The following is a 13,997-nucleotide window of genomic DNA, read 5'->3' as shown; positions in this document are numbered from 1 at the left end:
GAAAGGTAATAGACAGACGCTAGACAGTACTGGCCTCCTCTTTAAGAGGTGGAAAACTATCGAACAAAGGCTTGAACTGAAAATTATAAGAATAAAAAGTAGACAGGAAAATGTTTTGAGGCCTCTAAGTGCCATCGGAATTTCTGGGGATTTTTCGAATATTAAACAATTTTAAAGAGTTAAGATAAAAACATGTACCAGCAATCAATGTCTGTGCTTTCAATAAACTCTTGAGATTTTCATTTAGCATCACTTGAAATGCTTTCCAGATTTTTCTGGAACTTTTTGCTTAACGCAAAAGGGGATGGAGTATCTGCAGCAATTCAGAAATCGTTGCCCTCCCATTCGATCCCAAAGTAGAGCATCAAACTTGTCGCTTCGATCGACTTCCCCAACCCAATCCATCGAAGTATACAACTTCCAAGACTTTGAGTCGTTGTCTCTTGCTTTTTGGGTGCGGCGCTTGCTTGCTATTAATTGAATTGAATTGAATTGAGCGTGGCCAGACCAGAGTTCCATTCCACTCCAGCTCTGGCTCCAGCTACAGCTTCAGTGCACCAGAGCTCCACTCAGACAGCCCGACAGAGTCTGCGAAACCCCCAAAAGACTGTCGGCAATGTAAGACATTTTGGATGTGACTTTGGGGCGTCGAAGCAAAATGGTTAGGGCGTGGACATGCCAAAGTTGTTGACGTTGTCTTGGATTTTGGCTCTTTGGGATCTTTCTCTAGCAGTCAACAAGTGCCAAACACTTGAAAGAGTTTTGTCAGTTTGCAGTTTGTTGAATTTCTATGCAAATTTCCATCCAGCAATCCCCAATCCACCAATCCGCCCACTCTGCACTCATTTTGTTATATCAAATTATTTCACTCAAGTGACATCATCATCAGCAGCATCTTCATCGTGGTAAAGTGGACGTAAGGAGCAGAGCTCTGAGCACAGCTTCACCCTGACCTCGTAAAACTTTTGCCGCATTTTCGCACGTGGCCATAAAAAGAGCTAAACGGGGTCTGGTCTGCGGATTTGCGGAGGAGGTGTGGCAACTGCAGGATATGGTATGCCTTGCCAAGACCAAATACACAAAAAAAGATGGACTTCCTGCCTTTGGCATGAGGGAGCGAATCCTCCAAAGATTGCATAACTGCAGAAGGAGGAAAAACGAGGCGAAATAAAACTGAAACTTTTATGTCTGACCTTGTTGCACGGTCAGTTGCTTACACAAACACACAAAGAATACACACACACCCGCACAATGTTGGGGGTGTTCTCTTAGGAGCTTAATTGAAATTGATATGGAACTTGTTGTCACTTGCACTTACACTTTACGCCGAAACGGTTCGTATATGTAATCATCTTTGATAGTTGCTTACCTGCAAAGAGAAAAGATTTTAAAGTAGAATTAGCAATGAATTGCAATAGGTTTTCAGGCTTACAGTAAAATTTGCATGGCTATAACTTTAATCACAATTTGCATTGCATCATTTTCATGTCTGAACGATAGCTTTAGCATCATTTTCATGGCTCAAGCACAACTTAGAGCATAATTACCATAGCATGAATACAACTTTAAGCTTTCAATGCATCATTGACTGCACTTCGATGATTGCAAACAAATAATTAATTCATAAACCTCATTTGGGGATACACGGCTAAATGGATATACAATATACCTACGAATATATTCATATTCATTTCAGACTCTCGCTTTTTTTGTGGTGGATGGGTTTTTCATATGTTAAACACAAAATGCAAACAATTCCAACAGAAACCAGCACCAGCTCCAACAAATATAATTGAAAAACAAAAAAAAAAAACAACAGTGAGCGAACATGTTGATTGCCATCTGTCGAGTGCTGTATACTCTTCGAGCGGAATGAATTGAATACATATTTACTCATTTCGCTATGGAAATTCGCATGATATTCGTATATTTATTTGATTCAAGAGAACACAAATAAATTGTACATTATTTTTCTGGAGAAAACAAGAAATGAGGGTGTGGGTAAAGAGTTATTGGAAATGAGACAAATCGTGGGAAATGTATCTGATACATTTAAAATTGTTATTTGGGTTTAGATATTCGGGAGAAAGAAACGTTTTATTGGGAAGAAAATAATGAACAATTTTTTCCCTGCGAAGTAAAAAATAAAAAGAATTTGAAGTGTTGACGGTTCTACGAATTCCAAAGCATCTGTCGCAATACACTTTTCATTAATCAAACCCATGGAATATTCTGTACATTTCTCATTTGGATCTTATGAAAAATTTACATTTCATTTCGTTACAACTGCTCACAATTTAATTAAGCCACAAATGAATTCAATATGAAATTCTTAAATAATAAAAGCAAACATAACGCCGCTCGGTGCTTGGTCAGCAAGGGATAATGCATACACACATATCGTAAATTTCCTGAATATTTCATGGTTGTATGAATACATTTTTGAACACCACAAATCAGCACAGTGGCGTGACACGCAAAGGGGGCTACACTCAATGAAAATTGTATTTGCAATAACTGATTTTAGCAGACTTTGATATTTGATTCTAAAAGCTGCATCCCACTCTGAATTTTTTTTAGACCATGTTGCTGTTTCAATTCATATTTGTATTCCCATTATATTACATTATAAATATTTTTAAACCACCAGTCTGGCCTTTTGGCTTTTGCGGCCAATGGGGGATGGACAGGCAAATTAATTGCATAATTTAGTTTTCCAGCAATTATGAATGTGTTGCATGCTCCGCATGTGCGGCAAATAATACAAAAATTCCAGGAAATAATTCGGGGAATGAGATCGGGGCTGGGACCATGGGATTTTTAAAGGCTCAAAAATCTATGAACCAGATTGAGAAACAGCGAAACGTTTTTGTATTTACCAAATCAGCCGCAAGGCAAAAACGCTCTAACGACAAAATTTAATATGAAAATAAATTTATAAATATTTTGTTGCTGTTCTTTCCAGACAACATATGGATTTGATGTGATGTCGTTGGATGTACATGAATTTGTGTATCTACAAATATACATATATTATTATGACGAGCCTGGACACATTTTGTGGCTTCTTTTTTTTGTTGGGCTCTTGTTTTACGAGTCAGCTGGGCGTGGCACAGTTTTTGTGTCTCCATTTATTGGGGGGCTATTTTTTTTCGTGGTAAGTGCCACAGTCATTTGATGCTTTATGACTCCACACATTACTACCATATACATATATTCGAGTGTATATTACAATAAGTCGTATGATACGCCCAATAAATCCTTTGCCACATGAAATGTTGTTTTATCTGTATTTATTATTTTTTATTTGTTTATAGATCCCAGCACTTAGGGTCTTTTTTTTTGCACATTTTGTACACAAAAATTATGATCTAAAATTAATTTAATGCGAGGCACGTGTCATTGGAGCACAAAGAGAAAATGATAATGACTGTGTTCCACTTCCATAATTGCAATAATGTAATAAATTGTTGTAGTATTATTTTGGATGACAGGAAATTATTGCAATTAAATGTACTAAATGTTTTAATCAACTTTAAAATTATATATTGCATAAATGTTTTATATATAAAATTTAATGAAAACTATCGTGGATAGTTGTTTACGAATTAGCCGTAATCCATTGAAGGTAAAATCTACCCCTATAATTCCCAGAATTATCCGCCTAATCAATTTCTAATCACGTTTCAATTACAATCGACCTTCAATGGTCAATAAGACCCCAGGACATCAGCATTTAGTGTCGACCTTTCACATTGAAAAGCGAAATATAATAGAAGTATACTTGGATATGTATCTTTAAACAAATTGGTTTACTTAACAAGCATTCCCAGTGAGCGCCATTTGGCTGACCCGGCCAACCCTTTCCCCGGCAGAACATTTGACCTCCGAATTCCAACCACACCACAGTGCCACCACAGAGCCAAACCAATCCAACCTCCCAACAGAACCGAGCACATTAACCGCTAAAATCCTCTTTCGACCACAAAAGTCACACACAAATGACCAACCAACAAAAGAGAGCGAGAGAGAGAGAGAGAGAGACAGTGAGAAAGAAAAACCAGCGGAGAAAATGGAAAAAATGGTTACCGAAACTGTTGGCAATTTATATGACTGGAACTGGGAGTGGGACACTGAATCGGAATCGGAATCGGAATCGGACTCGCACCCAGAGTCAAAGTCAGGCAATCGAATGGCACCCAATCGAACGGAATCGAGGCACAATCGTGGGGTGGCAAGAGCAATTACAACAATCATAACGTGCCCCCAAACAAGGAGAAATAAAATGGCCCAGGCGATTTTTTTATGTGAAATACAGCAAACAATACCGAAATCAATATACAGTTGCAGAAGCAGATGCAAATGCTGGTAAAGATACAGTCTAGATAGACATCTAAATCCTAAATCGAAAGTAAATTCATCTACCTGCGATTCTCATTTAAATAGAAACCGAAAACTCATACTCATAATTGTTTTGTGTAATCACCCTGATGGCTATGAAACACACTGTTCATCTTTGGTACATATAAAATATTTTAATAATTGAAGCTCTCAAAACACAGTACAAAGAAGAAAAGGCTACAAAATAATAATGAAAAAACAAAAAACAAGTGCAAACAAAAACAAAAAGGACAAAAATCAGCAGAATGGCAAACAAGAGCAACAAAAAAGGTTAGGATCAAAAAGGAGAGATGATAAAAAAAAATTGGAGAAGCAGAAGAGAGTCACATGAATGGCACTTAACTTGCCCAGAAGGGGCTAGAAGCAGGGAGGAGGGAAGGAACGTGGAACATAAAGATAAAGGGAAAGAAAGAGAGATAGAGAGTGAGACAACTGAAGTGGGCCTCGAGGCCAGCAGACGTGTCCAGACTGAGGCGAAAGCGAGAGAGAGCTAGCGAGATGGTCATACAAAAAACGTTACAGTTACAATTTTAATGCGCACTGCATGTGTGCCCGTGGCCCTCAGCCTCCACCCCGGCGTTCCACTCTCCCATTCCCCTCCACCACATCCCTTGTCTAAAAGTAAGTTTCTGTTGTTTGATGCCAATTTTTTGCATTTGCTTTTTCTTTTCCTCTTACCCTTCCTTTCGTTTCGTTTTGATACCCTTTCAGAATGTATATTTTGACTCTTGTAAGTAGATGCTTGCACTGCAGGTACAGATAGCAATCACATAGAGTATGTTTATATGTCTGTATTACAGGCTCCGTATGAATTGCATGTTCTTACTTATGATCTTATTCATTCTCATATACATACATACATATGTAGATCAGATTAAAATCATACATCTATATGGAAATATGGAGCAAGGGCAGCTTAAGCTTCGGCTCTAATCTTTCTCTTTCTGTACGTTTTAGTTCTTTTTTTCGGGTGCTCTCTCCGGTTAGTAGTGTCTTTCTCTGTCTCTCCCTCTCCTTTTCTGTTGCTGTCGCCCTCTGTCCTGCTGGCTGCATTTGTCGGTTGTTGAACTCTCTCTCTCGCCAGAAGCTTTTGGAGTCCATAAGTGGCCCTGGCCAACAACACTAACAACAACAACAAAAGGCAATACAAATCAAATGAAAGCTGTTCTGTGCTGCTGTCGCTGGTGCTACTGCAATTTTTTTCATTAGAGCAAAAGAAAAATGCGACGAAATAAATAAAAATGCATTCAAAAGTCACATAAAAAGCACAGAGCAGGGAACCATGGATGGTACACTCAAAAAAAAGCTCAAAACCGTCTCAAATTAAACCTATGTATATTTTCGATATATCAAATTCTAATTCAATCTGGTTCTGCCTATTCAAAATCAAAAGAAACAAGACAAACGAATATTTTTTTCTTTCTGTGTAAGCGACAACCGTAATTGTATTTTATATTTTGCTCTGTTTCAATGCTGTCAACCGATATTGTTCGATAGATATATGGATATATTTTGTATCTTTTATAGCCTCTGACGACGGGGCACGCCTCCTGCTGAATATAAGCCGCCTCCCATCTACGCCCTCAACCGCATGGCAATGACGGCAACAACTCATTAAAAAGCAATTAAAAGAGTTTTTGTCGTTGTTTTATATTAATGCCGCTGCTACTGCTGTTGCTGTGGCTGGTGCTGTGCTGTGCTGTGCTGTTGGTGGCATCTACGTGAGACAGGGGACGTCTGAGGAGACACTCAATAGCCGCTGGCTATTCGCAAGGTCAACACGCACAGCAGTAAATATGTGTATACATACATACATACATATATACATAAAAATACATATACCCGTACACCCGATGTATTGTCTGGCGTGTGTCTGGTCCCGGCAGCGGCCCAGGAGGAGGCGGTGCAGAGACATAAGAGACAGAGGCCTGTGGCAAACAAAAACATATTACGCATACACTATGAAGGACGCGCCAAGCAAACAAACAAGAAGACGAACCAAGAACAAGCCACAGAGCAAGGACAAGGTAAGATGGACAAGACAGGACCAGAGACAGGTCAAGAGAACGGAAGCGGCGCAGAGACTGTGGGAGAGATACAGAAATGAACAAAGATAAAAAGATAAATATGAAGGATATATGTAAATACATACGTACATGAATATTTAGAGTCTTATGGACCTGGATATAATTTTAAGGGGATAGAAAACATGGATACTGAGGCCTAGATATCAACAGTAGAACCCATTTAATTTGTTAAACATATAGCTAAAGATTCGCTTATCCCTATCCAGGCATTAATAAATAAATCCGTGTTCACTGAAATTGAAAACCCTAAAGTTTAACTGTCTTCAATCTGTTCCAGCAATTCTCAAGAAATATGTATATATGCCAAAATTTGACCAACATACACATCACCCAAATACAACCCCACTCATAAATTCATTCTCCACCAACCCCTTTTTATTTAAAATATTCTAAGCCCAGACAAAAAATGTTACCCAAGAAGCGCGTAAAAAAATTCCCGTCTACTAAATCTGTTTGCATTTTTTGTTTGTTTCTTATTTGAGGCTAACGAAACGTAGACAGAAATGGCCAAAACGTGTTGACAGTTTTCTTGTTGTGGCTGTTCCTGGTCTTCCTCTTGGCTGTGATTCGAATTCGAGCTTGTGGCAGCCAGGAGCGGAACACGAACATGGATTGGCCACTGCCTTAAGCATGTCCTTGAGCTGGAAAATTTATTGCCGCTTTAAGTTATTTTGTCATTTTGCATTATTCCGTTCAGTTTTCTTCCTTCCCTTTCAGCAGCATCCCCTGCTACTTCCTTACTTCGTTATAGTAGAAGGGCAGGACGCCCTGCCATGCCCTGATTTCAGTACGGAATTGCGCAATGTATTAAGAAAACATTTTCGAGCAATTTAAAGGCAATTTTTCCCACTCTCCTTGGCGGTGGATGAAATTTATGCGAAATTGTTTTCCTTATTTTTTTTCATTTTGATTTTATTTCGATGGGAGATGGCATTTATTTGTGGGGCCCAGTGATTATTTGGCCAATATTGCGGCTTAAGTGTGGCTTACACAACGCCTGATATATGGCGCACCCAAAGGTAGGTTTATATTTCTTCAAGAGAGATTTTTCGAAACGAAATGGAATTCGTGTCAATAAATTTTAAGTTAATAGACTGCGCTTTCGGATGGGGGACTATGCAAATGTCACAGTTCCGAATTGAATGATTCAGATTTAAGAATTTAATTAGAATAAAAATACAATAAAGAATCACAGAAGAGAATCACTATAGAAAGAGAAACACAGCAAAGCTTCACCCGAACAAATACTTATTAAATAACAATCACCATTTTATACAACCTTTTTAGTTCAGGTTTTTTGTGTTTGCTTTGCCTGTTTGTTGATATATTTATGGCGCACCAACAAAGTTCACGGTCACAGCAATTTTACCGTTAGTTTTGCCAAAAAACAATATAACGGCATGAGGTGTAGGTACAAACATACACGTACATACATATGTACATATATTGTACGTTTGTTCGAGTATACTCGTAATGTAGCATCTACGAGTATGTGCAGTCGTACTTTTATTCCATAGCATTCGCACGAAGCAAATCAAATCAAGTGAAATTCTCATTTGTCACGCAAACAGTGTTCTTGTTGTTCTTTTGATACCCAGTACACTTCGCGTTTGAGGGTAGATTGTAAATATGAAGCAGTCAATAGTCACCATACAAAATGTGGTTCTTTCTCTAAGATTAATTATAAATGTAAAGTGATTTTTAGGGTGTATTATTGTACAAAATTCCTTGAAAGTGTTATCCGGATTGCAGGAGACTAATAAGCTAAGTCAGAGCAATTTCCACCTCTGTGCACTAACGAGTAAGGGGTATCCAAAAATCGAAATAATATGACTGCATGACACATATTTGTTCTTGTTTTGATTTGCTTTGCAGTGCTCTCGGGCTCAGAGATTCTACGCTTGAATATCGAAGCGAACAGGAGGCGGGGCGGGAAAATCAATTACGTGTACGCGTTGCAAACGGAAGTGGCAGACGACACCACCAACAGCAGCAACAACAACAAGAACAACAGGGCAGCCAGAGTGGCAATGTTGTTGCCGTTGCCGTTGCCACTTTAAGCCGGAAATGTGCGACAACCACAAAAGCTCGACGGGATTAGGCAGCGGACCAACTCGAGGGTCAAACTATGGCTCCGCTCTCTCCTGCTGTCTCTCTGTGTGTGAGCTTGTGTGTGTGTGAACCTCTCCACTGTCCACGTGCCTGACATTTCAATTAAATTGCCAAAAAATATCTATCTATATGCTGGCAGATTTATATGAACGGTCATGGAATAACCAGCGCAGCACACAGGAAGAACTTTAAGCCCCGAAAAATGCAAACGAATAAATTTCAATTCTTTGGCAAATGCCAACAAACAAAAAAAATATTGTGGAAAAAAATGGTATTTGTATGCACATATAGAAGGAAAATCGGGAAACAACTTCCGTTTGATGAGAGTTGCATAAAAATGCGGATCAAAATGGATAAATATTATTTTTTTGCACTGCGAGAGAAAAAATTGTGTACGCTATCGACCAATTGCTAGCCATAAAGTGGTGATTTTTGATTTTTTCTTTAAAATTACGGATGAGTAGCTTTATCTGTGAGTGTTTGTGGGTGAAAGTTTTTCAACTGATTTGTGGACTTCTAATAGAAAAACTTGTCCTACTATTTTCTAAATATGTGAATGTTCTTAAGCTTGTTAGACTCCGCCTGAAATTGTCTTTAATGACTCAGAAACTGCAGGAAAAACGTGATTTTCCACATGTATGTAGTGATTTGTTATTCAACAACCTAATAAAAGGAACATTAAATGAACCTTAAACTGCCGATGAATGACTGATTCACTCTCACAAATATAAGACAGTGTACGACTTGCATGAGCTTGCACAAGCTGCATGATAACACTGGGCAACTTCGGATAACCCTAATTTCTACAACTGCATATAACGACGAGGCAATCCAATGTAAAATCCTCCTCTTTCGGTGGCCTCGTTGGGAGAAGAAGAGAGAGAGAGATAGGCAACAAGATGATCCACAAGAATGTTAAGTCTGCAACTATAAAATAAGATTAAGGAACCCTTCAACTTTGGACGCCTCGGGAATTCTTGGTTGCAGCAAATTGAATTACTCTCAAACTTTAGTTGCCTGATTAAGTGACCCTTAAACTCAAGATGCTTGATGGTAGCTCGAACTGTTTTCTAACTGAAACTTTAAGCGCTTTGATGAAACTATAAATTTTAGAGCTTCTTACGTTCAAGAAGCTTTAACAAGTATTTTAGCTTATGGAATATAATGATGCCGCAATAATAGATGACTTGATGAGCACCTGATTATATGACCTACATTTTGCTTTCCTTTGTATTTGTGAATTTTTAAATTACAGAGAAAATCCCAATAAAGGAGTACCTTTAAGAATCTCCAGATAGCTTCTATTATGACTTTAGGCCTCCCTTCTGATGTGAATATCCCATTAGGACTCACAAACTGTGCACCCCAAAGAGTTTCAAACTGTGCAAATTGCAATTAGTGCCTCGTTGATAGTGTGAGACACTGTCAGACTGCCTGCCTGGCTGACTGACGGACTGACTGACTGAATGCCTCGTGCCCAAATGATATAATTACGTTTCAATTAGTGCAGCTATGGCACAGAGGCTGGGCACATGTAACAGACCTTGCCGCATGCCACATGCCGCAAAACTTGCAACAAATTATATTAAATGAGGAAACCAAATGCAGGCGAGCGGAAGTGGATGTAGGTGGGGAAAAAGGCAGAGTTTTATGGGTAGACTGAGCCCATTAAGTGAATGATAAACTGACATTGATAGTGGTGGAGCAACTTGAAGCCTCTGACTCAAAAGTGTGTGTGCAAAATTCATGTCGATGGAATCTACAAACAAATGTTTTACCAGATAGGAAAATTCATTTCCAAAAGAGGGAGCACCCAACGAAAGGGAAGGCTTTCCATTGTGGGCAACTGGAGCCGGAGCCTGTGGTTTCAAAATCTTTGAGTGAGAACATAGACAGGCATAGACACAAAAGGCTGTTGAGAATTCAGCAGATTCTAACTGTGGCCTGACTTAATCGTGTCATAGCAAATTGAGATGATTCTACTTCCGAAATGGGATTTTTATCTGCACCAAAGATGTCCATCAAGGGAACACTCACAGTGCAAACGAAAGACCTCGGTGGGACTTCAGTGCTGAAAAATGTGGGTCAACAAAAGTCAATTGAACGATGGACCCACCGCTGACAGCCGGAGTTCATCACTCAACAAAAGTAAAACTAAAGTTAAAATATGATTTTGGTTGGGGCAAATATTTACTACTCGCTGTCAGTCACACTAAATATGCTGCCACAATTTATGCCGCTTCACGTTGCTCAGTTCTTACCCCCTCTCCTGCGCCAACCAATCCCCAGAAAATAACTCCCCAACCCAACCACAGCGCAAGAGCAATTTGTCATTTAGGGTTCTGACAGCATCGTCTCTGTGTCATTAGCATCGAGTGCTGAAGTGCGAGAGAGTCACAAAAAGTAAGAAAAGAACCACAAAAATGTTCCCCATTCGTGGCATAATGTTCTCCACTACAAACTGAGGCATAAAACTCAACCGTCGACAGAAACTTGAGTCAAGTTGAGCGAACTATCCAAGGGAAAAATATATATAAAAAAAATTCGAGAGACGAAACGCAACGCGCACAAAGAAGTTAAGAAAGAAGACGAATTTTTTTTTGGCTAACCTTCGAATTTGGCATAAAACTCAACGAGGTTTAGAGACGGGGTAGGGGGATTTGGGGCTACTTCTACGGGAGGTGATCCACTGAATATGCAAATGCAATGAGAGAAGAGCGACAACAATAAAATCGAGTAAAGCGAGGAAGCCAATAAATCTGTGCCGCCAAAGCGGCTCGTAAAAATGGACAACTTTATGCTGGAATAGGGTATGGGGGGATGACTAGATGCAGAGTACCCTCTGCAGAGCAGCTGCCACAGAAGGGGGAAGCTCCATCCACATCTTACCTGTCGCCCGACTGACTGCTCACAGTTTGACATTCACAGCGAAAAGACATTTTATGCACTTTTCTTTTTATGACCCACAGGAATGTACAGAGAATGATGGCGGGAGGGAAATGGGCAAGGGGGGTTTTTTTTTACAGTTAAGAGCTTGTAATATGACATCAGAGTGGAAGCAGAAGAACAGAACAGAAGAGAACCAGGACCCTGAACACAAACACGAACCCGGACCCGGAACTCTGACAATTCTGACAATGTCCTGGACTGGAATGGAAATGTTTGTTTATGCCTCACTGAACAATTGTACGGGCTTTCGAATGGGCAGAGTAGAAAAACGTTTTATGTGCGAATAATAAGTAACAATCATTTGTGGTTTTCCATCAGGGCAGAGCAGAGCAAACGGAGCCATGTTGACTGTGGCCCATTGTTGAAGTACCTCCCTGCCATTCTTTGATTTTGTATTACTTTGTGACACAGTTTTTCTGGCTCGTTCCTCCCCCCTTCTCCTTTTAGCAGGTGCCTCTATGGATCGCTCTCAAATTACTTTCTTAGAGGACATTCACATATTGTCTTTTTGTTGCTGGGTCAAACAACATTGGGCAGTGACTGTGTTCTACAGCACAGTAAAAAAAATAAACAAGACTTCCGCTCAATTAAAGAAAGCAAAAACCAAAACGAATTTTATTTGAGAGCTCGTAAAATTGTTCAAGCTTCTTTTTGCTTCTGCTTCTGGACATCTGTTAAGCATTTACTGGCTGAGAGGCTAAGCAAAAAGTTCAAAAGTGCAAAGTTCAGATGCCCCACAACCTCTTCCGACCCTCCCTGGACCACATTTCTGTGAGACCGCACATCCCCAATCGGTAATAAGTCTTAATAAGTTGAGGGCGTTCAATGTGCGGGCTCTGGGTTAATTAAAAATTATTACCAAAGAGATTAACCGAAATAGCAGAGAAAATATAATGAAAAGAAAAAAGAGCTAAGCAACTCCCTCTTGGACCCCTCCCTCTTTGTTGTTTGTTTTCATTGATTACGATCTATTGGAAAGTGTTGATGTAACGCTTAGATTGACCATCCCCATCCTCTGTGTCACGCTTACTGCCTCTCTCTTGCGCTTAGGCAAACACCCCCACACACTCCCTTACTCAATCTCTCCATCTCCCTCATACTTTTGCTTGACTTTTCCCCAGTTTTCTCTCTGGAGTTCATTGACATCTAGGCCTTTATGGGAAACTTATTTATGCGTGCCATAATGGGGGCACACTTTCTTATAAAATATTCACCCCCATATTTATTGGCAAAATCAGTTCTTGAACTCAAACGTGCTCCAAACTGACGAGGAAGATGCATTGAGCGGAATAAGAATAAGGAGGAGGAGGAAGAGGTGGCTGGAGGAGCCCCTGAAGCGCTCGTTGGGGTCTGAATACGGCTGAATGACACACTCTGGAAAAAGGAAGAGTGGGCTCGGCTCGAAGAATGTGACAAGGCTAAGGATAGCAGCAGAGTGTCGGGAGCAAGTAGCTCCCACTTACTTATATTCAATTGCAACTCAATTTTTAAGGCTTTCAATTGAAAGTGGTACAGCTTTGTGCAGTTCTGAATGGAGCTGTTCAACGAAAGGTGTCAAGAAATTTCAATGGGGCCAGCAATTGATAGGAGTGTGGGTCGACCAATTTGATCATGAATAAAAAGAAAATACAATGAAGGAAAAAATCGATAAATCAGAGATGGAGTTTGGTTACCCAAATTTCGTTTATAAAATATATATCAAACTTAAAGCCAAAGCTCAGCCTTTAAGTGCATTTTATTTTATCTCTTCTAGAAAATTAAATAATTTAAGTAAATTGAGTAAATTGAGATAATTGCACTGGTTCAATAATGCTTCCAAACTCTCACAAATAACTTTAACACATATTTTAATAGTTTGGCACTTCCTTCCTTTTGCTGCCAGATCAACCTAAATATAAGCAAGTGTGGACTTCCTTTAGCAGCGGCCTTCTGCCACGTGCTCCCTTATCAGCCTTTCATTCCATTCATTTCAATTTTTATATTTTCTGTTTCTTATTCTTTCTTTTCTTTTCTGCTCTGCTCATTTGTGCTGCTGACCGAATGAACGTACAGATTCTTGGTGGGGGCATATATAAAATAATAGGAATTATGTTGATTAGAGCGAGGAAGGGACTCGCTCGTTCTCCAGCAATCAACACCATGTGAGGGTGGGACAAACCTTCCCTGCTCTTCTACACTGTTCAGCAAAATATATATTTTTTGCACAACCTAAAAGTAAATTCTGGGGGTGTGGTTAGTTATGGTTGGGTGGCGGGGGGTAAACAAGAGCATGCTCAGCATTCTTATAATTATAACATGCTCAGCATCCATATCAATATACTAAAGTTGATGTCGACCCGGGCGCAAATTCCATTAGAACATCGAGACGGAGGAACGTGGAACGAGGAAACGGAGTGGAGTAGTTCCATGGCATCTCTGTCCTAAGACTAAGGCCCAGCACGCACTCAG

The 13,997-nt window shown here is 39.7% G+C and overlaps 1 protein-coding gene across 1 annotated transcript in view; it reads right to left on the bottom strand.

Annotated features, from left to right (window-relative positions):
* The window catches only part of LOC117901874, a 148,471-nt gene that overhangs the window by 44,486 nt on the left and 89,988 nt on the right, over positions 1-13,997 (bottom strand). The window contains 1 exon segment of the mRNA XM_034812831.1: positions 1,319-1,369. Within this exon segment, the coding sequence (XP_034668722.1) occupies positions 1,319-1,369 (51 nt within the window).

The sequence above is a fragment of the Drosophila subobscura genome, chromosome U (genome assembly GCF_008121235.1).
Source record: "Drosophila subobscura isolate 14011-0131.10 chromosome U, UCBerk_Dsub_1.0, whole genome shotgun sequence".
Taxonomy (NCBI): Eukaryota; Metazoa; Arthropoda; class Insecta; order Diptera; family Drosophilidae; genus Drosophila; species Drosophila subobscura.
The sequence above is the reverse complement of the archived record's forward strand: the minus strand, read 5'-3'. Positions and strand labels throughout refer to the sequence as shown.